Genomic DNA, 22,833 nt, shown 5'->3' with positions numbered 1-22,833 from the left:
TGCATAAACTATTCTACTTTAATTCATCAAATCAATAAGAATATGTGTGATCATTTAATAAAAATACTACATTTAAATTTAATTATAAAAATATAAATATCAATATAGAAATAAGATGAATGAATGATTAACAACAATCTAACTTTAAGAAAGCCCCTAGAGAACCCTTAGAGAACCCTTATCTATGTACTGCCCCAAAAGAAAGAAATGGGAACTATTGTCAAATGTTCAGCTCACATGCCGTATTCTCAATACATAAGATTGTACCTAATACCAATATAAATGAACAGCCTTGACAATAAATTCAATGATAAAACATAATGAAAAACCATGTTTTGATACCCTTTTATATGTTAATAACACAGAATACCATCATCTTTCATTGTTAAAATGCTATTAATGTACAAAAAGCTAAATAGTGGGAAAGAATCAACAAAAAGATGTATTACTTGTCATATCATATCCATTTTAGTGATAGTCTCCAATGTAGGATTAAACCTTGAAGTCTACAACTCACGGCTACTGCACATTTACTTCAAATCAAATTCCATATCTTTTATAGCTAATCTAAATAATTTCCTTTCAATTTCTTTTCTTGAAAGCTAGGCTGTTAAGCTATAAGCTTTTCATAGCTAATCTATTAAGCAATTAACTTTTCACCAACATAACTAAGTTCATTAGAGTTAGAACAGAAAACATGGAAGCTAGACTGTTAGAATACTAGCTTTTCACACACAACAATACCAACTAAATCTAGTAAAGACGCCTCGATGACATTAGCATTTTTGCTTTCATTGACCATACCATATATAATATGGTCAAGAGCTACTCTGATCCAAGACTATCCATTTACCAAACTAAATTTACTCAAGAGCATCAATAATTAACAGATCAAGCTATTTTACTAACCCACGAGCAGCAAAGAAATAACTAACCACATTCACATCATCTCAAACTAAGATTAACAGAGTTAATGTATTGAAACTAGAAGTAGCAAAAATGAACAGATTGTAACTCATTCATCAGACTAGATCATCAAGCAGCTGGCAGCAGATATCTAAGTAATTCTTCAGTTGCACTTAACAAAGACATAAAGCATTAAGGTTCTTTTACATTTCTCCAAGCTCAAGCACGTTGAATACTAAAACTATAACAAAAATTAATAAATATGAAATGACAAGGATGAAAGAGCATCACCATTGTCAATGGAGATTCCCATTATATTTGTAGTTTCTAAAGGTCACTTTCTCAATACAGGAAAATTCTCAGGACATATATCATTCTTGTGATTTCATGCCAACCCAGCTCCACCAAATCTCTAAACTTGTATCTACAATAGGTATGCTGGAGAAGTACTCACATGCATCTCCAATTATGCACTTATCAGCTATCAAGTTGAATTTTTATCAGTATTGCCTTCTTGCTGTGCTTTAGAAGAATCTTCCTTTTTACCCATGATCTGCTGGATACCTTCTTGATATCCTTCTATGAAACTCTTAAGAGCATCTCTATATGCAGAAGCCCTTGTCATGTATAGCCTTTATAAAGCAGGCCTCAAAGTCTCCATCCCTCTTGCAGCAATCGCTATTAAATCATTTCCATAGACAACATCAAAACAATGTAAAATTCAACAAAATAAACTATAATACCAGGAAAATAAGAGAGAGAAAAGAGTGAGAGGAGAGAAATTTGGCCTAAAAAATAAACTCATAGACAGATGAATTATTTCCCCCAAAATTTCACAATATAGCATTCACACAACCAAAAAAAACAACTATCAAAGGCAAAATCCGAAAGCACAAACACATACAATCAGAGGTAAAAGAAAAAGAAAAGGACACTTCATATAATAAAAAATTCTTGCCGACAAGAAAAAATGTGTCGTATAATTAACAAAGCTAATTTCCACAGACCAATTAACCTATCCATAGGTCCATACCCCAATCAAAATCTTCTTCCACAAAAAATAATATCTCATATTCAAGCCTGAGCATATAGGAGGAGGACCCAGCAATTCACGGTGTTAAAGCATAAGCATACGACTATACTGAGGAGATTGGCTACAAACAACATAGTTACTAAAGTGAGCTAAAAGAGATCTGCAAAAGGCCTGTTAAGTGGCAATGGCAGCAAATGAACCTGCAAATCCATGATCATGTAAATAATAATAAACCCTCAGAAATCAAACCAGAGCTTAAAGTTCCAATCATTAGGTCAAAACCTTATATCAACATGCATCGATTGGATTCCATAAAAGAAGATTCAAGTAGAAACAACATGCTAAAAAAGAAACTCCGATTGATACATAAGAAAAACCAAGTCAGGAATTAAGTAATTTTGATTTTTTTTTCGAATTGAAATTTAATAAAAAAAAGCAATAAGACAAGCATAAATATTCCACTTCATACTTCAAATTAAAAACTAAAAGTTTTTTTTTTAGGAAACTAAGACCTTTCCTTGGCCTAGTGAAGAAGGGATTCACCAAAAATATGCCAATGGAAGTGTAAAATATAAGACTTGAACACAGGTGCCAACAACAAAATAAAACAAAATGCAGTCACAGATGACTCTAAACAGCAAGGGGAAAAAGAAATCAAAGAATAAATTCCATGCTACCTCCAGACAGGTTCTACTAAAAAAGGCAATTGAAATGAAAACCTAACTGAACTCAAGCATTACGGGACCTTGTTCCTTGACCTCCATAAGATGTCTCAAGCACGAATCTAACGGTTTATTGCACATATAACAGGGTTCAGCGGTACTGATGCCTGATGGCTTTTGATTTAGGGCTTAGATCAAAGATAAAGAAACCAAAATGAAAGCATAGAAAATAAACAAAATTCAAACAAAGAAGAAAAAGAGGTAATGCTTTCTTCAATATCAAAAGACGATCACAAAATAAATAGATGAGGATTTTGATTCATCACAGCCAGAAAAACTTGAGTTACTAAACTAAACTTTAGGAACGAAGAAAATGAAAAACAAAGTAAAAGAACTGCAGAGAGTTGGTGAGGGGCAATGGTGTTTAGGGCTTTGTAAATGGAGAACGTAGTGAATATGGAGGCTGTAGTTGAAACTGCAGAAAGGAGATGATGACGAAACAATGAGGGCAAAAATGAAAAAAAAATATTTTTGCATTCCTACCGTGCTCTGAATGGCCATTCAGAGGGTGAGGCAAAGAATGCTATTCAACCTCTATTCAGTGTTTAGTGGGAATAAAAAACTAAACAGCAGCATCCGTAATAGACATTTCAGTGAACCAAACAAGGGTTTATGGTGGGCCCATGGAATTGAATTGTAATGGCTATTCCATTACATTGAACCAAACAGGGTGTTAGAGTTTTGAGTTTTTCTTTACCATGTACGAAAGATAATAATAAAATCATAAAACTTACCACACTAGGTGATAGAAAAACCTAAATTTAACTTCAAAAAATTTCTGCTTCCTTTCTTCTCTGTTCTTCTTAGTCTCTTTTCCCTTTTTTTAAAACCTTTTTTATGCACACCAAAACCCTTTGCATATTAATCAATTATATTCATATATTTGTCCCATGCCACATTTCATGCAATTTAGGCATGCTACATAGATAAAGAAAAGTGGATGTTACAGTATTTCATTATAGAAGAATAAGATCAATGCCCTTCTCAGTTTCATTATCTGTATTGGGATATTTATAAAATTATACCGGAATAACAAATAACGAAAGCTAGCAGTAGAGATCAGACATGAATTCCTTCACAGTAAAACGATCAGCATTGATTCCAAATATTTGGACTTTGCGCATGTTTGAGACTTCACGACCACCAGCATGTCGAAGCTGATAATCTGTTGCGTGTGAGGCGATAAGATACCTGAAATAAAATGCAAGGTAAGACATGGGTGACATTAACCATGATAGAAGAGAACATCCATGTTCTAGTATCATGTGTTGCATTACATTGTGCAGAGTACATAATTACATCTGTGGACGGCTAAAGCGAGGGTCTAAATCCATCACATCTCCCTTACAACTGTTTTTTTTCTCTTTTCATATAATCCTTTAAACAATGGTAACTAGAACATCCAAGGCATTTTGATAGTTAAGTCTTAGAGACCCAGCATTGCAAGTATCAAGACTAACAAAGTCAATAGCCTCAAAACTTATCGAAGACAAAGTATCGAGACCGATTTAGTCTCGAAACTTTTAATAGTACATATAGATAATAATATACACCGACTATCCGTTTATAATCAAGGAAACTTCTGCCGTTTTCATTGCCCTTTGTATAAGCATTTTTTCTTTTATTTTCCCTCTCTCCATCATCCCCTGCCCTTTCTATTGTTTCTATGCCCTTCGTAATCATACATTCTTATGGCATTCGGATCAGTGGAACATAGTTGTCAAGGAAACCAAGATAAAAAAAGACATCATTTTTTACATCCTAAATTTTAACTTTTTGGTTTCTACAAAATCAACTATTCCAGGTTAAGTTATAGAATGAAGTATGAGATACCGTGTTGAGTGACTGAAATACCCAAATGGAATCAATCTCCCTAGATTGATCATATCTTCAGAGCTGTTCTTGCCATAGCTAGAGCACCCTCATAAGTTTGATTTCCACCAGTAAACCCGCTAATGTGGACGAAGATACAGCCCGGAATGCCAGCCTCCTTTGAGAGTTCATCATCTGTCAAGCCTCGCCATTGAGCTGGGAGAGGCTTTCGGCTCTCAAATCTATCAGGAGATATTGCTACTGCCTGAACTCGCCATCGTTTGCCCCTATCATCCTGCAAAATACATTGGATTTAATCCAAGGACTAATTCTAGAACATATTTGAAGGGAAAATGGGCTATATTGCTTAGATTAGAGGATTAGTGTCAGATATGGGTATTTATCCGACACAGTTTGGGTTTTCCCATATATTTAAAGCATCATTCTCATATACACAAATCTGAATGTGTTGGACACGAGTATCAAACATGAGTTCTTAAAAGAAAATGAAGAGTCGGAGTAATATAGTTCTAAATACATACCTCATAAAGAACGTACTTAATAGGAGGATCAACCTTCATCTCTTCCTCGAGCTCAAATATGTGAAGCTTCCACTGTAGGATGCACAAAAACCATACTTAGTTGTAAGTAAAGGATGTATAATGGTAAGCCAAGAATAAGACACAGTCACTTGTCAGCTATGGATTCATTTCTCATCCTGCTGAAAATCACACACCAACATATTTGATTAAAATTCAAACCAACTGAAGGACCAAAATGGCTGAAGTGTCAAGACATGGATATGAGTCTGAAATGGGGTATGTTCATCTTTTTCCAAGATTTTCATTTATTTAGAGTCCTTGGAGGACGATATCCTTATACCTATATTCAGATATACATAGGACATGGAGGCTTCAAAAAGAAAAAAATAGTAAAGAGTTGGAGCAACATAGGATTATTCATATACAAGCACCTCGCTAACCAGAGATACCATACACTCATGTAGGATTAGTGGAAGAAGAAAACTACAAGAAGAAAAGAAAAACTTAGAAACATCTACTTACAGGGGTAAACCTTTTAAAAACCATAATTTCACCGCTAGGGTCTGTATCATATCTATCTGCAATACACTCCATCACAATTGACCTTGCTGGTAACCAAGATTTTGCATGAAACCGGACACTCTGAAAAATGGTCATCAAACTATTAAAATATAAAGAACACAGTACATACTTTTGTCCCTTCTGAAAGAAGAAAAAATACCATATCCGGGACACTGGCCATGAACTAAGAAGACTATACTAATAATAGTGTATTTTTTGGCATTTTTTTCTTTTATTTTCGTAGAACCTTACATCTAAGAACTCACTACCAGCTACAGCCATTGCTTGTTGGAAAGCCTCATTCTCTTTCTCAGGTGATTGATTGTGATCCATCCAGTCTAAATTTAATCTTCCAACCCTAGAGGATAAGTTGGTATTGTTCACATATCTCGGAGGCTTGTCGGTATCAAACTGGTTGATTCCATTGTCAATCGCATCAATTGCCTGGTATAAGCATGAAAATGATAACCCAATGAATATCCAAATCCGTAATCACTTGGCAAATGAAGAAAAATTAAAACCAATAAAACAACAGGAAGAATACTACCACACATTAATCGTATCTGACCAGCCTGAATAAAAGAAAGCTAGAAATTTTCATTGCTAATAGAACAATGAAAGCATGGAACTTAAAAACTTAAGAATCGAAAAGGAAAGTACCTCCATGAAGTTTTTGTAAAGGGCCAGAAACAATCTTTGCACATCTGGGTGGTCTTCACCGAGTTGAAGCTCTTTAGCTATTATCTCTTTGCCGAAATGCTAAATACAAAGAACATTTGACTGATAATTGAGAAAACAGCATAAACAATTGAAAAACATCATTGCTCGGATTAAACTCTACCAACATTGGATGAGAAAAACACAAATAAAAAAAATACCAACAAGAAGGGAACTGTGAGAAGGGATCTTTAATTGTCTACTGGAAATAATGAATACCTTATAAACAAGCCCGGCACTGCTAAGCTTTGTATTAAATCCATGGCCGAAGACCTCCTCAAATCCTTTCTGGTGATGATCATACCGATCACGACTTGGATCATATACGCCTCCAACATCAAGCACAGCATCAAAACCCTCCAATACCTGCAAAATATGGATCAATTTTATAAAGGACATTCAAAAGAGGAAGCTCAGAAAAGCTAAATCAGAATAACATAAGCTGTATAGAACTTGCAAACAGATAAAGAAGAAATAAAATAACTTTGTAGAAAAAAGCAAAAGGATAACATGTTTTAAGATCCAAAAGAAAACCCATTTTATAATTTGCGTACTTTATTACTTAATCCAACAGGAAAAAAATGTGGGGGGGGGGGGAATGACCTTGGGGTCTCTGGTACGGACAATCTCGGAGTTGGAGAACTTGTTAGTGAGACAAATCATGAAGCAGCCAAGAGCCTCGTCACAGTGAAAGCTGCCGCTGTGAGTGCCAACGCGCTTAGAAGGCACATCGTTGGGGGAGCCAGTGGAGTAAGCCAGGGAAGACACCCTAATGAGATTGGAGGTACCCATGAGAGGGCGGGCGATGGTTTTGGGAAAGTTGAGAAGTTTCCGGTAAAACCCTCCTCTTGTAATTGCCCACATACCTTCTTGAATTCCCAATTTTCGCCACTCAACTAAAACCCTATACCCTTTATAAACCCTAAAAATGGAAGCTTTTTTTTTTTTTTAAATTGTACTTAAAAGAGTTCTACAAATTTAAATAGCCAAAAATATATGTTACTTTTGAGAAATATTAGTTAGTATGTACAAATAACTGTAATTCATTTTAATAAATAATTTTAGAGAAGCAAGTAGGCTTGGATATAGATTTCTTATTCATCTCGAATTCTGGATTGATTAAGTAAATTTCCAAACCTTTCAATAGACGAAATTGTTTCAATTATCCGAATTGATTAACCATGATGAGTTTATAGCAAAGATTCCACCAACAGCAAAAACACAGCAGATTACCCCCCCCCCAAAAAAAAAAAAAGGAAGCAAAAACAATGGAGGATCAAAAAAAAAAAACAATTACAATTAATGAAGCTGATTTATGGTCATATTCTAGTGTTCACTTCCATCATCATCATCGTCATTCAATTGTTGATGATTTTCAGCAGGATTTGTAGGGATTCCCCCACTTCCGGATCTCATTTCTTGATTGTTCTTCAGCATCAGGCAAATTCCTATATTCTCCTTTTCTCGCCTGATATTAAAGATAAAGGTTCTATTTGCAACTTCTACTCTCTCTCTCTCTCTCTTTTTTCTTTGTACAACTTCCATGACAAAAATCAGCGCAATGGTAGTTGAATTAGAACTATGGGCGAGGCTAATTTAAATGAAATATATTATAAAAACGAATATTAATATTTATATTAATATAGAAATACAAAATAATAATAAAATATATATTATTCGAATTGGTTCAAGCTTGATTTAGATGAAATTGAAAATTTTCTAAGCTGCAACTCAATCTGATATAATCCATTAACAGTTCAATTTTGAACAATATTTGCCTTTACATGAACTAGAAGTATAGACATCTTCATCTATACATTATATTTGCCTTCAATCCGTCATTGAAGTGACTGAAATCTGTAAAGAAATGTATCCTCACATGCATTGGTGGAGGCTTTATGTGTCTGCCGCTAGTGGATTTCATGGTTTTGCCTAACAGAGATGCTTTCTAAAATTAAGATGTCAATGTATTTTGTGGGGGTGAGTGGCGTCGATTCTTTATTTTTTTCAACATATTTGTGTTCGACACTTATATTTCATACATATTTAGACATGCATATTAGATTTTTCTCTTCTAATATTAGAAGAGGTACAGATAATTATCTGTTGTCTCTTATGATTTCATTACCATTTGCAATCCTACCATTTTTTTGCCAATTAGATACGGAAACAGCTTTTTCGCCATCGACAACCCTGTAATGTAAGGCTTTCACTTGATCATGTTTCAACTTTTCAATAGTGAATCATAGTTTCCTCTTTGTGTGTGTGGGTAAGCATGCATTTTGGGCCGTTGATGGCTGATACTTTGGCTGCTTACTACTGCTTTGATTGATTGTGAAACCGACATGAATGCTTTTTTTTTTTTTTTTTGGCACAAAAGAATACAAAGAAGGCTGACCTGACGTTCGTAGCCGTTGCTTCCAGACTAATAATCGGGATGATGCTGTGGATTCTCACTGCTTCGGGACAAAATGTTCAAGACAGAAGATTAAAAGAGCTCGAATGCCGGTTCGAGGACACGAAGCTCGCAGCAATTGCAACATGGTGGATGTCTAGTTATATTTACTTTTTAAGAAAAATAAACTCCCAAGTCTTAGTGAAGATAGAATGGAAATGCCTTATAAGCAGCAGAAGAAATATATTATCATCTAAATGCCAAATGAATAATTTGACATAAAAGTTAGCTCAACCTTACATTATTCCAAAATATTTGATGATATACAAGATCAAAATCGAAGACAGATCTAAAGGACTTGGACAAAATGTACGCTCAACACAATACTTAGCCTGTAATGATACCGGCGAGAACATCGGTCTTACCTCGTGCGTAAATTGTGTAAACTAAGCGGATAGCATCAAGCCATCCGTCTAGAGATTCCCACGAGTCAGCAACCTGAAAGGAAGAACAGACAATACTCACTAAAGCTGGATTGCTATTCGTATATTGCTAAATAGCATAGTTGTCAAGTTTTCTGAAAGTGTGAAAGATATCGTTCCTTTAATAAAAGCATGATACTTACCAGAAAAATTGGACCATGGGTAGTATCAATGCAGAGGCCTGCACCTGGTGGTAGAGTTAGATCAGCACATGATGATACAGACACAATATCTGGAATCTCAACTCTGATAGCTGAGTTTTCTTCATTTGTTACTTCTGCAATTGTGCCAGAGAGGCTTCGAGAAGCTTGTTTCTGCTCGGCTTTGATGACCTGCTCAATTGGAAAACGGAAGAGGACATAGAGGAAGAAAATGAAAGGCACGAGGATAAACCAATATAAACCAGTAGTATATTGAATCGACCCTGCATAGCAATTTAATTTGATTTTGCCTTGCATGCATAACATCCTGGAATTTATTATGATAGTGATCTACAACAAATATAGTTTTGCTCATACTCTATGATTCATTCCACTTAAGTTCAGACATTAAATATCAAATGCTTGAAGAAATGAATCCCTTGTTCCAGGAAAAAAGAGAAAATTGAACTTGATATTTATTTGCAATAGACAACGAAAAACCAATCAGCTTTTTACCTGTTGAAGTGCTTCATGATTCAAAAAGAATTCTGTTCTCTTCCAATCACGATGCGGTGCAATTGCGTTTCCTACTGGTGGTGCAGTCATATTTCCCTCTTTGAGATGGGGTAAAGGTAGCTGTCAAAAATATTGTCAGAAAATAATAGAAAATATAGTGAACCGATAATTGGCAGTTTAAAACAGCACTGATGCGCTGACAGAAAGAAATATGAAATACATGGATTACACTAAAATATATTACTCCAATAATAATTATAAAAAATCCAGGAAAATGCTAATTAACCAGGAAACAGAGCAAGATATTGTTCTCATAGCCAACAGACTCAACAATGCTTACGGAATATTCAATCAATTTAGGAGGGAATAAACCTCAAATATATAGTTCAAAGATCAATACTGACCATTGAACGAACAAGCTTCAATGCACTGCTGTAAACCTGTAAAGTTTAAAACGTCAAATAAGAAGATATCCACAAACTGAGAAGTCAAATTGCATAACTCTGAAACTCTAAATTAAGAAGAAAAAGAGGTATATCATTTTCTTTCTTGTAAATTTATGCCGAAAAATTTCATTAGCCAATAATTATGCCATCTGTATAGCCTAAAAGTGATATTAAATCTAACCAAAACTCTGTGGTCCAAAAACACATAGATTTCTTACTGAGTAATTTGGTTTCAATGCATGAGCGGCTGCAATATAGATAGCAGATTGGTTATACAGCTCATTTGAGGAAACTTCTTTTGGATTTGTCGAGCCTCCAGTTCCTGTGGTATCCTCAGCTAGCCCATACTGCAGTTAAAAATATACACATTTCAAATTCCGAATTAATGCTTCACTTGAATGAAATGTTTAGATGATGAAGGCATTATTTTCTTACTAATTCACAAAGGAATGAATTATAGGTGAGAATAGGATCACGCAATCCAGTACAAGACCTGGTAGGAACCAACAAACTTACCAAAACTGTTCCTAGGTTGTATATTGCTCGATGGAAATCAAATTGCAATTGTATTGCGGCACGAAACTACATTAGAAGTAAAGGATATCATAAGAGCAGAATTTGCATCTTCAAGTATCAAACGATGAACTAATTCTGCTGGTTGTTCCTATAACCATCCAAGCACTTTTATTTCTCCAAATGACTTTTGTACCTTACTAATTGCAGCCCTCACAATTTTTTGCTTCTCTCGTGCTGGAACAATCGCACTGAGTTCCTAAACAATACAAAATAAGAATGAAAAGCAAAGCATTATTTAACTCTGCAGAAGTACGTCCAGCATCTATTTTGTATGAAATGGAGATAAATAAGGCTGATTAGAATATCAACATCACTAAAACATAGTTAACCTGAAGAGCTAGTCCCCAATTGTTTAGCGCCTGAAAGAGAAACAAGAATCCTTAGAATTACTAACAGAAAGAATAAAAATGAAAGATGGAGTCATTCTAGATAGCAGAATTTCAACACCAACCAACAACTACTTCAAATATACCTGAGGACTGTTCCAGTTGAGTTTGACAGCTTTTTCATAGTTTTTCGTTGCCTGCAAAACCATCACAATAAGATTACGCTTTCGAAAACTCAATGTCTTGGGTTTTATTCACTACAAGGCATTTAACAGAGAAGGCCGAGGATTTCTACGCAGCACTACCACAAGGACAATGTATTTCTGTACTAAATTCTAGAATGAATATATACCAAAAAGCCACGGTCAATAACCAATTTCGATGGTTCTTTGCTCTCATTGAAATGGATTATACAAAAGGTTATCCATGACAAGAAATTGAAAATTTCCAATGAAAGGCTAGCGTTACTCGTACAAAAGTCTATTACTGAAATACCAAAATTATATAATCAGAACCTGCTCCCATAGTTCTTCAGCCTCCTTGGTCCGACCACGCATTTTTGCTCGATCAGATATTGCTATTGCCCAGTTGTAGAAAGCCTGTCAAGCAAGGAAATATATTTATACAGACTCCTCTCTGTGTATACACATTTGTACTTATACAGTTACAGATTGCTTTCTATTGTTTTTTTCAGTTTCTCGTCTGGCTTGTGCATTGAAACAATATTTGAAAGATCATAAATTTGTTGTAGTGCAACAGAACAATCAGACATCGACAAGCATACATACATCATGAAATGTAGGGCAAAGACGAGTTGCCTCATCATACTTGTTACAAGCCTCCTCTAGTAAGGAATCTTTAGAAGGTGAAGTAGAATCTGGACTAACATTATCTGCACTTTCCTGCAAGCCCAATAAGAAAAGTGTGGACATAATACACTCTGATGCATTTTACAAAAATTAAAGTATGCTTAAGTTGACAATGTAATGCGAGCTGTCCTGTCCAAATATGTGTAGGAGGAGATGACACATAATTCTGAACAATGTTACTCAGTATAAAAAAACCTGAAGAACCAATGCCCAGTTGTAAAGAGCATCATAATCTTCTGGGTTTCTCTCCAGAGCACTAGCATACCTACAAAATTTGACTGGAAATCACCACTATGGAATAGCAGGACTCTGAAACAGCAAGATATAGAATTTAATGCAACAGTGAAGTGTGAAACAGAAAAGTTAGTACCTCCTGGCAGCATATACGAGAACCCGTTGGCGAGACCTGCCCTCCTCATCAGCACCTGTGACACTATTGATCAACTCAATTGCAGCATTATTTTGGTAGGATTGTTGTTGGGTGCTTTCTTGACTGCAACAAGAAGTCACAGGGCAGAAAATGATATCATTTGCAAGCACAAGAAATACCGGAAATACAAGGAGAAACGAGATGATCTCATGCTTATTCCAACGAGACCAAGAAAGGTTTTCACGGTTAGCAGCACAATAACCAGAAAATAAACTTAATTCTATTAAGTTCAAGATCCTAAAACTAAGGACTCTTCCTTCATCCAAGTTAAGAGATGGAATAAGATTACATTTAATGTCAAACTTCAAATTCAAGGCACATTCACTGATACAAAAAAAAAAAAAAAAAGAATAACATGAATACAATACAAAAAAATAACTAAAATATGAGATGAACATGACATGAATGCACTGATATCTCAAAAATCTTAAAATACGACTACAATACGAAATAATGCAACAACCGCCATGTCTACTTAATTGAATCTAGTGGCCTGCCAATTGATATTCAAAAACCAAAACGTTTTTCCAGCTTCTCCATTGTCAGGATATAAAACAAGAAAGACCGTAGTTTAATGATCAGTTGAAACTTTAATAATTTTCCATATGTATATTAAGGAGACGAATTAAGAGAAAACTCCAAAGATGCAGAGATTTCTACACAAATCATGATCATTTCAATTATAAATTAAAAAGCGTAACTATTTGATCAATTGAAAATCCAAAAGAGAAAGGAAAACAAAAATACCTATTAGGAGAGCCTGCATCATCATCGTCGCTTTTCAAATCACTTAGCCGTCTGATGGTGGAGGTCCGGTTGCCTTCTTCTTTTAGCACTTCCGGACGAGCAATGTGGGAGATGGATGCTGGCTTGGCTGCCTCACTCAATTGGATCGAGCTCGCTTTGTCCTTCACCGCTTTCGGATCCATACCTGTTTTTTTCAGTTCCGGTTTGGCTTCGGATTCCTGAGACGTTTCTGACATTGCGTTGAACGAGAGATTGGCGTGCTATGCCAGAATGGAATAGAAGAAGATCAATGCAGAGCGAAGAAACAGTGCAGTGAGGCAAAACAGATAATAAAAAAACATCAGCCCGAGACGTTAAAAGGATCTATAAAAATATGGTGAACTGAAAGAATGAAGATGAAGCAAGGATATTACCAGTATATAATTCACTCCTTATAATTAAATTAATAAACATAGGCGAATATTTTGACACTAGTATACAAAAATAATTAAAACAAGGCCTAACCTAAATATTATATAATAAAACATACACAATATATTAATTATCAATGTTATTACAGATTTTGAATACGAATATTAATTAAATAGATTAAGATAGTGTTACATTCGTATTACTTTTGTTGTGTAATTTATAAATAGCTCAGAAGTATGTCCACCAAAATTTTCCCTTTAATCATTGCCTTCCACTTATTGGAACGACACTTATTATATATATATAAAGTTTTTCTTTTCTGGGAGACTTGTGTGAAGTAGTGGAACATGTTGGGGTAGATACTCACAAGCTGATTTGTAAGCTCTTGGTTGGTGTTTTGGTGTCAAGCCTCTTAAATCCACTGGTTTGTAGGAGAAAACCCCATTTTTCTTGTAGTGGAAGCATATAGTTGGGGGGGCTTGCATGATGTCTGAGAGGCAAATGATTCACAAATTCATCTACCAATTTGAGTGTAACAAATAAATTCCATGTGGCAATGGATTATTCTTTTTCTCCAGAGCAGTCAGAAAATCGAAATCCTCAGGCGATTTGTATGATGACATACGATCATGCTCATCTTTTCTTTTGTCCTGATATTGCTTTTATATGCAATGTTAATCAAGTCCTTGTCGGTAAACCACCCATCGCTCCCGAAAGAGCATGTAGATATAAGAAATATAATTTTTTTTTATAATAAATGTATCAAACTATAAGATTACTTAATTATTTTTGTTTAATTCATTTAATTCGCATATACAATTTTAATATTTAATTATTGATTTATTATATTTTGATCCCTAAACTGTAATATTAATTATGCAACACCAAATTGAAGCTGCCATTAACAGTATTTTTTCATTATCAATTTTCATTTCCCTACCTTTGGTGTCAACTTTCTATATTTTTTTCTACTTTTTCTTCTCCTTATTCTTCTAAGAGTCTCCATTTCTCTTCTTCTCAAAGCATTTTCAACCTTTTCTCCTACTCTCAGTCTCCAACTTTCCGATCTAATGTCAAGTCATTATCTAAATCTACTAATGACATATAAGCAATTATTTTACAAATATATAAAAATATTTTTATATTCTAAAGAGTTTTAATTTTTTAAAATATTAAAAAATTAATTTAAATATGAAATATTTATTTTACGTTATAAAAATAAATTTAATTATAAATTAAATAAAATTAAAATTACTTTCATAATTTTCCTTGTTAACTGTTTATTTACTATATTTCATATTTCATATTTCATATTTTTCCGACAATGCTATGAGATTGGCCTAACTTTTATTTACAAATAAAAAATAGTGAAGAGTGAAGAATCTATAAACAAAATAAATTTATTTAAGCATAATACTTATAAATAAATTATATTTAATTTTTAGTTATGTTTATAAGTTTTTTACAGATTCTTTATTATTTTTTATTTTATTCCTTCATAAAATATATTGTTGTGATTCATTAATGATACATAAATTCATGCACTAATAATATATCATATTTAAAATTTAATTAATAAAATTATTTATATTTTTATTACTTTATCAATGGTTATTATTTTTGTATAAAAATGTTTGTTATTAATCTTTGTTTTTAATATTGTTTATATTATTTTTATTTCGTTCATCTATGTAGTTTGTTTCTAAACCATAATGATCAAATGGATGTGGCTAGTTGTAAATGAGAAACTAGTGCTCAAAAGTGAATTTGATTTGAAAAAGTTGAATTCAATCTGATAATTATTAAGCCGAGTTTGAACTATCAATCGAACCAAAATGAGTCATTCAAATCAAGTTTTATGGACCGGACGATCTTTTCATTAATATATTTGAATACGGACTAGTTTAATTAAACTTAAGTTCAAATTTCAATACAAAAATTAATAATCGAGCTTGAGCTTAAATAGCTCAATTGAGTATTATCTGAACTTAAATTTTAAAAATGAGATTTAACTAAACTTAACCAAATACTGTGGTATCATTATTCATGTTGTGATGGCACCAATAGGCATAAGTCAGCTATACACCACCCATGATACTTGTTAGTTAGGGTTTATAGGGCTTTGCATCTGATAGACAGGCTGCAAAAGCTATAATCACAGTTTGTTAATGAAGTTTCGAGCTTTACTATTATTTTCCTTAAGTTGGAACCTTGAATAGATAAACCTAATACGTTAGTGATAAGAAAAGAAGATTGTGTGATACATATTTGTACAGGCCAATTTTAGGCCCAAAACCCATACCCATTAACCTAAACAACCAAGCCCACTAAGCCTAACCCATTAGCTAACCCTAAAAGCCCAGTACTAAACCCACCAAACCTACCCTCTGACTCAGTATTCAGAAACCCGAACCCCTCTTGCCCATGCTTCTGACAACTCAGCACTACCCCCGACCACCCCCATACCATCTACCACCACCATGCCTCTGCACCTGCAAAGACCAAGGCAAAAAAAGCATGACAAGAATAATTAAAAATAAGTGTAAAAGGGTTATAAAAACCCAAATCAGAAGCTGTAAGAAAAGGGGGGAAAAAATTTTTGAATGCAGGCAATACATTTTTAAACAAAAAGAGTACATTCGATTCAAAAAACAACAAAAGCAGAATAGCAATTTCAGATACACAAAAACACGACTACCATACTAATCAGGAGGCCCAAGGTATTGAAATCGAAAGCAAAAGGGATCTAAGTCATCGTTTTCTGTTTTATTTTGTTTTCGTTCATACATTCAATCCATTTTATTTATATTTATATATATAAACATATAACATAAATATAAAATAAATAAAAAGCAAAAAATTTAGAAAATTACCACTGTGGTGGTGGCTGGCTCCCGGACCTCGGTGGCCGTCCGGTGACCGGCCCCCACGGCCGGAGCCCTCTCCTCTCCCCTCTCCCTCTCTCCTTTCTCCCCTCTCCTTTTCTCTCTTCTTTTTTTTTCTTTCTTCCCTTCAAATGATTTTTTTTCGGGTTTTAGGCTATTTATAGCCCAAGAAAAGCAATCTGCTTTTGGTACCCAGATTTGAACAAAAGAACGACGCCGTTTTGATGCTTGGTCGGTCGACCGACCCGTCCGGCCAGGTCGCGTGTTTTTGAAGCGGAAGGGCTAATTTGCTGATCGGCCCTTCCGCATTTTTGCTATTTTACGATCGGGTTTTTAATATTTTAATTTGGCCCCGAGTTTTGCCCGTTCATCAATTTAGACCCTCCGTCTTGCGCTGCGTTTTGGTAATAGAGAATATTGCATTTTGGTCCTCGTTGTTTTCACGCGTGTCTATTTTAGTCCTTTATTTCTTTATCCCTTTTAAATTCATACAAAATTGTTCTTATTCCTATTTAATCCTTTTTCGTTTATTTTCCTTTTTGTTACATATTACTAATATTGTTACTATTATTTTTATTAATATATTAATTTTTTTAAGTATTATTATTATTAATGGTTGTTGTTTCTAGCTTTAGCATTATTATCAATATTGATATATGTATATTATATATGTATATATTCATACATTTATATGGTACTATTTCAATTACTTTATTTTAATATTATTGTTATATCGTATTTGTTTTATATATTTCATTATTATTTTTGTGTTATTATTAATATTATTAGATGTTGTTTATTTCTAATATGTATATTACGTAAATATCTTAGTATCATACTATATATATTTTTATACATGTTATGTATATAAATTTTCTGCATTATATGTTTATTAAATATTCTTTAAATTTAAATTATTAAATATAATTAAATATATTAATTTTTAAATTTAAAATATTATAATAAATTATTTTCAAATATATTAGCATATTCAATATACAATATAGTTTTATTTTATATAATTAATGTAAAGTGATATTATTCAAAATAATAATTAATTAACGTAATTAACTCTAATACTAATTAAGTGATAATTAATATGCTTAAAATTCTATTTAAGTAATAACATCAATAAAATTAGCATAACTTTTTAGCTAATAATTATACATTAAATTATAATTATTTTTAAATGTGTAATTATCGCAATTTCTATTAAATATAGTTATTTTTAAATGTATAATTATGACCATTTTTATTTTTACATTAATTTTTATTTTTAAATATCAAATTAATACTATGATAAAAATAATAGATATTTTATTAGTTCAAATTTTTTTCTAAATTGATATTTTTATATAGGTTATAAATATTCATGACACACTCATCATTCATGTTTGAATTTTTAAAAAGCAGAAAAATCCAAAAGCAAATTAAATAGTAATGTTTTAATGGTTTTTGATACATAAGTTGAAATATTTTATTATCCTAAATGAATTTTATTTATGTTTACTTTATAATTAGTTTTATTTTCTATAATATAAAAATAAATATTTCATATTTAAACTATTTTTTAATATTTTAAAACTTTAAAAATTTTGAAACTCTTTTAGAAATAAAAATATTTTTATATATTTGTAAAATAATTGCTTATATGTCATAAGTAGATTTAGTTAATGACTTGACATTTTTACTATAAATAGCAAATCTTTGTTTGTTGAAATGTCAAATCCTCACATTTTAACGATATTTAAGCTAACCGCAAATATTATACATTTTTTTTAAAATTTAAAATTACGTGGATGATTTTTAAATCTCAAAAGGGGACTACTTTTTTATTTACAAATTAAGCTTAATGTTCACCATTTTTTGTACAACAAGAAAAAACAAATTAAAACAACTTTTGTTTTATGGTTGCAATGCAACAAAGCAGAAGAGTCTATCATTAATTATTTTAAACTTGATTAGAAGGATGCTAACAAAGCTATGGGCTAAGTAATTAAGCATGCTAAAGTAGATATGTGTTTGGAGGGTTGGATTCATTACCTACCATCTTTCTTGGTGTTTATCTTGAATAAGGAGAGCTTGCTAGCTCTGCCTAACATTAGTAGAATTGATCTTATGTCTACTCTTTTAACTTTGTCAAGCTCTTATTTTTCTCTGCTATTTTGTTGGTGTGCTTTTTCTTTGTTGTTGATATTGTGGTACTTTGTTTATTCAATCAAATGTATTTCTTCGACAAATTTTTTTTTTTGAACTTAATCATTCAAAATGTCGTAAAGATTTTAAACATCTATTTTTATCTAATTAAGTCATTTATTGAACAAAAATCGATTAAAAACATCATCAATTTTGAAAAGAAATTGATGAAAATAATTGTTTAGTTGCAATAAAATAATAAAAATCTAATAATGATTTAATTTAAATTTAAGAATATAAAAGTTTGAGTTTTATATGATAATTATTTAAGTTTCAAAATACTTCATTTTTAATTATATTTAAAATAGATACCTTTTAAATTAATTTTAAATATTATTTTAGTCACATTAATAATAAATATAATAATAAGTTTTAAATTATAAATAACTTTAAACACCATACATTAAAATAAAATTAAAATTTGAAACTAAAATCTCGACAGAATTAATAAAACAATATAATTGCATGTAACAATAGCAGTTTTTTAATTCTTATAAAAACATTCTTATTTTTATAAAATAGAAATGAAATAGGTTTTAAAATTAAAACATTTAAAAAATAAAAGCGACGTATTAAAAAAAGAGATATTTAAATTAAAGAATGTTTTAAACTAATATAAATACTATTGTATAAGTAAAATAAAAATAGAAACAATTTAAAATTTGACAAATTTAAGAATAGTTCTGAGAAGCATATTTAAGTAATTAAATAAGTATTAGTTTTAAATGTGGAAATTGTTAGTTACAATAATTAGTTGTAAATTTAAACCTTCATCTTCAAAAGTTTTAGGTCAAATTTAATTAATCTTCAAAGATAAAGTTTAAATAGAGTTATTAGAAAAGTCTAGAAGATAAGTTTTGGGTGAATTTTAATATATTAGTTCTAAATTTAAACCTTCATCTTCAAAGACGTTTTAGGTTAATTTTAAATAGAGTTATTAGAAAAGAAAGGAAAATTATATAATCAGTGTGCAATCGAATATTATTCAAATTACAAGTTGGATTGACTAAAAATTCTCTAGAGGGTTGAAAATCTTAAAAAATTCAACTCAAAATTTTTACATATTAATTAATTCTGATCATTTAATAATATTTAATTTTGAGACAAGAGAGTGGATTAAATTTTAGTTTAATTAGTATTAATATTGTTGGCAGTATAAGAAAACGTAAATTTAAATATATTAAAGTGTATTTATTTTTCATTTAAAATTAAAAAGGTATGAATAATTTTAAGTAAATAAGGGTATTGAATATACCTAAGAGGCCTCTTAGACCTAATCAAATTATTCCATTTACTATTACTGATACCATGCATCCTCAATAAACACACGATATTAAACGAATCCTTCTACCACTAGTCTTAAAATATTCGATTTTTGTCATTAATTCCGCGTGTCTGCAAGCTCACTTCTCTGCTTATATATAGCTTCCAACCCTTACATTTCTTCACCACTTCTTTCTTTCTTAACATTCTTAATTAATCCTTCAGTTTTGTTATTGCCATTTACATCGTTAACCAATCCTTCTTAACACTTAATTATGGCAGAAACCCGTAGCTGTGAATTTGGAATTTCCGGAAAGAAGAGAGCCGCGGAGGCTGATAGCTTTGAAGGGGATGATGAGATATTCGTGGCCAAGAAATCTATGTTGCCAACACTGGCAGTGGCACCAGCAGCATGGGAAAATGACCCTGCTGCCTCCTTAATTAGCCAGCCTGCACCATGTATTCGGTGAGCATGGTGGCGTTAACATGTCCATTGAAGCTTCCGCCACCTTCACCGTCATGGAACCTGAGACAATGCGCCGCATGTTCACTGGTGAACTGGGTCCCGATCGTGATTTCTTCATTTATAGTCGTCACTTCAACCCCACCGTCTTAAATCTCGGTCGTCAGATGGCCGCCCTAGAAGGAACCGAAGCTGCCTATTGCACTGCTAGTGGTAACGTCTAATTATAATTTATATATGCAGATAAAGTATTATCACAACCGTCAAGTTCGAGGTTAATAATATGGTTTCGTAATGACAGGTATGGCTGCTATATCATCAGTGATGTTGCAACTCTGCAGCAGCGGCGGACATGTGGTGGCGTCGGCGACCCTCTACGGAGTAACCCATGCACTTTTAACCCATTTCTTGCCCAGAATCTTTAACATCACGACCACTTTTGTGGACATAACCGATCACGAAGCGGTGAAAAACGCCATCGTCCAAGGACGGACCAACGTGTTGTTCTTCGAGTCCATGTCTAACCCCACACTCACAGTGGCCAACATTCCGGAGCTAAGCAAGCTAGCACATGACAAAGGAGCCATGGTGGTCGTCGACAACACTTTCTCTCCCATGGTTCTTTCCCCTGCCCGGCTTGGTGCCGATATTGTCGTTCATAGTATCTCCAAGTTCATAAGCGGTGGGGCTGATGTTATCGCAGGTTCGATTTTTTCGTCGTATGTTTCTCATGTACCAATACCATACTTGCCTTCTATCGGAAAATCATATAAATGGCAAATGAATATAGTTTGGGGTTCATTGAAGGCAAACGAATAAGATTTCTGATATGAACTCTACAAATAACCAAACTTTTTAAGGTTGGTGAGGGGAAACTTATCTACCCAATGAATGATGCCATTAATGATCAATTGCAAAGCATGTCGCGTGTTGCTTTTTTTTTATCATATTTCTGATAAATTCTGTATACCAACTTAAAGTTTTAATGCTCTAAATTTTGATAATTTTAGTGGAAAAGTAAAAAGTATCGTTTCGAGAACTAGTTAATTAGCATCGTATTGGTTTATTAATATTTGATTATATTTAGATGCACTGATTTGTTAATGCAATAAAATGGGAAATTTCAGCTGCTGTTTGTGGTCCTGCAAGTCTGTTGATGGACCTGCACCAAGGTGCTTTGATGCTTCTAGGCCCGACCATGAACGCCAAGGTTGCCTTTGAACTCTCTGAAAGGATACCTCACTTAGGCCTGAGAATGATGGAGCATTGCCGCAGAGCCTTGGAATATGCTACTAGAATGAAGAAACTGGGCGTCAGGGTCGTGTACCCAGGCCTTGAGGACCACCCTCAACACCACCTATTGAAGTCCATGGCCAACAAAGGCTACGGATTCGGCGGTCTTCTTTGTGTCGACATGGAATCGGAAGAGAAAGCTAACAGGCCGATGCACCACTTGCAGAACAGCTCTCAATTTGGGTTAATAGCGGTTAGCTTGGGTTATTACGAGACTCATGTCTTGCTCCGGTAGCAGTTCCAGCAGTGAATTGAACTCAGAAGAGAAGGCCCTCGCCGGTATCTTGCCGGGGCTGGTGAGGATGTCGATTGGATATACTGGGACATTGGAGCAGAAGTGGAGCCAATTCGAAAGGGAAATCTCTAGGATGGAGGTGGATTCCACCTTGTTTAGCAAAAATTAAAGTTGTATTCGTCTTGAATAATGAGTTAGCGAAGTCTTGCTCAAAAGGTTTCATTTGTGTTACTTCAGTTGTTAAATGATGGATCCCTTAGTGCTGGGTAATAAAAGGTTTTATTTGTGTTACTTCAGTTGTCAAATCTAGCCAATAATTAGGCTACCTATATAACCTGAAAGTGATACTAAATCTAGTTAAACCTCTGTGGTCCAAAAACACATGGACCAAAACCGACTCATCACCAAAATCACAGATAAAAAGACGCTGTAAACCAAACAGTATTTGAAACCTCAACAGTTAAAAGTTACAAATAGTCAAAAAGAAGCTGAAATTATTTAAGAGTTGGGAAGTATTGTATCTGCACGGGCCCAAATTTACCTGGGCCCAACAAGCCTAAATAATAATAAATAAACTCAATACAAACTCAAAATCAACCCAAATCTAAACTCAATTATCAGCCCAAATTAAACAAACCCTAACCTAAATTTTAAAAGCCCAAAACCTAAAGCCAACTTAGAAACGAAACCCTAGAGGCTCCCATGTGCGCCGCTCATCCTCGGGCGCCTAACCTGCCCCTCGTCCCAAGGTCCATCTGTGACCTTACACCAAAGAAGAAATTTTCTTCTTCGTTGACTCCTCACGCAACCTGCAAACATGGCAAAGAGAGCAGCAAACAAGAAGAAAGCAGAGAAGCAAAACAGTAA

At 33.3% G+C, this 22,833-nt stretch overlaps 2 protein-coding genes and 1 pseudogene across 5 annotated transcripts; 1 reads left to right on the top strand and 2 right to left on the bottom strand.

Moving 5' to 3' along the window:
• Positions 1 to 1,056: 1,056 nt before the first annotated feature.
• On the bottom strand, positions 1,057 to 7,880 carry LOC108457156 (uncharacterized). Of its 4 annotated transcripts, none has more exons than XM_053019153.1 (9): positions 6,897 to 7,880; positions 6,513 to 6,659; positions 6,237 to 6,335; positions 5,829 to 6,020; positions 5,538 to 5,657; positions 5,016 to 5,087; positions 4,495 to 4,768; positions 3,145 to 3,852; positions 1,057 to 1,584 (listed from the first exon to the last, which is right to left on the bottom strand). In XM_053019153.1, exons 1-7 carry the CDS (start codon positions 7,155 to 7,157, stop codon positions 4,544 to 4,546), a joined length of 1,116 nt encoding a protein of 371 aa, XP_052875113.1. In that variant the 5' UTR covers positions 7,158 to 7,880; the 3' UTR covers positions 1,057 to 1,584; positions 3,145 to 3,852; positions 4,495 to 4,543. The 4 variants fall into 4 exon arrangements, with proteins under 4 accessions (XP_052875113.1, XP_052875116.1, XP_052875115.1 ...); XM_053019156.1 differs by having other exon boundaries at positions 3,687 to 3,852; XM_053019155.1 differs by having other exon boundaries at positions 3,727 to 3,852.
• A 1,016-nt stretch (positions 7,881 to 8,896) lies between these two features.
• On the bottom strand, positions 8,897 to 13,750 carry LOC108456293 (protein HLB1-like). The gene is made up of 15 exons (XM_017754888.2): positions 13,634 to 13,750; positions 13,221 to 13,480; positions 12,414 to 12,536; positions 12,239 to 12,308; positions 11,963 to 12,076; positions 11,690 to 11,773; positions 11,321 to 11,371; positions 11,178 to 11,207; positions 10,982 to 11,044; positions 10,789 to 10,854; positions 10,491 to 10,619; positions 10,231 to 10,266; positions 9,827 to 9,946; positions 9,314 to 9,502; positions 8,897 to 9,186 (listed from the first exon to the last, which is right to left on the bottom strand). The coding sequence occupies exons 2-15, from the start codon at positions 13,454 to 13,456 to the stop codon at positions 9,076 to 9,078; spliced, it is 1,422 nt and encodes a 473-aa protein (XP_017610377.1). The 5' UTR covers positions 13,457 to 13,480; positions 13,634 to 13,750; the 3' UTR covers positions 8,897 to 9,075.
• A 6,500-nt stretch (positions 13,751 to 20,250) lies between these two features.
• LOC108456339 (methionine gamma-lyase-like) lies at positions 20,251 to 22,135 on the top strand (annotated as a pseudogene).
• The last annotated feature ends 698 nt before the right edge of the window (positions 22,136 to 22,833 follow it).

The sequence above is a fragment of the Gossypium arboreum genome, chromosome 9 (genome assembly GCF_025698485.1).
Source record: "Gossypium arboreum isolate Shixiya-1 chromosome 9, ASM2569848v2, whole genome shotgun sequence".
Taxonomy (NCBI): Eukaryota; Viridiplantae; Streptophyta; class Magnoliopsida; order Malvales; family Malvaceae; genus Gossypium; species Gossypium arboreum.
Note: the sequence above shows the minus strand (reverse complement) of the source record. Positions and strands in the feature narration are given on the sequence as shown.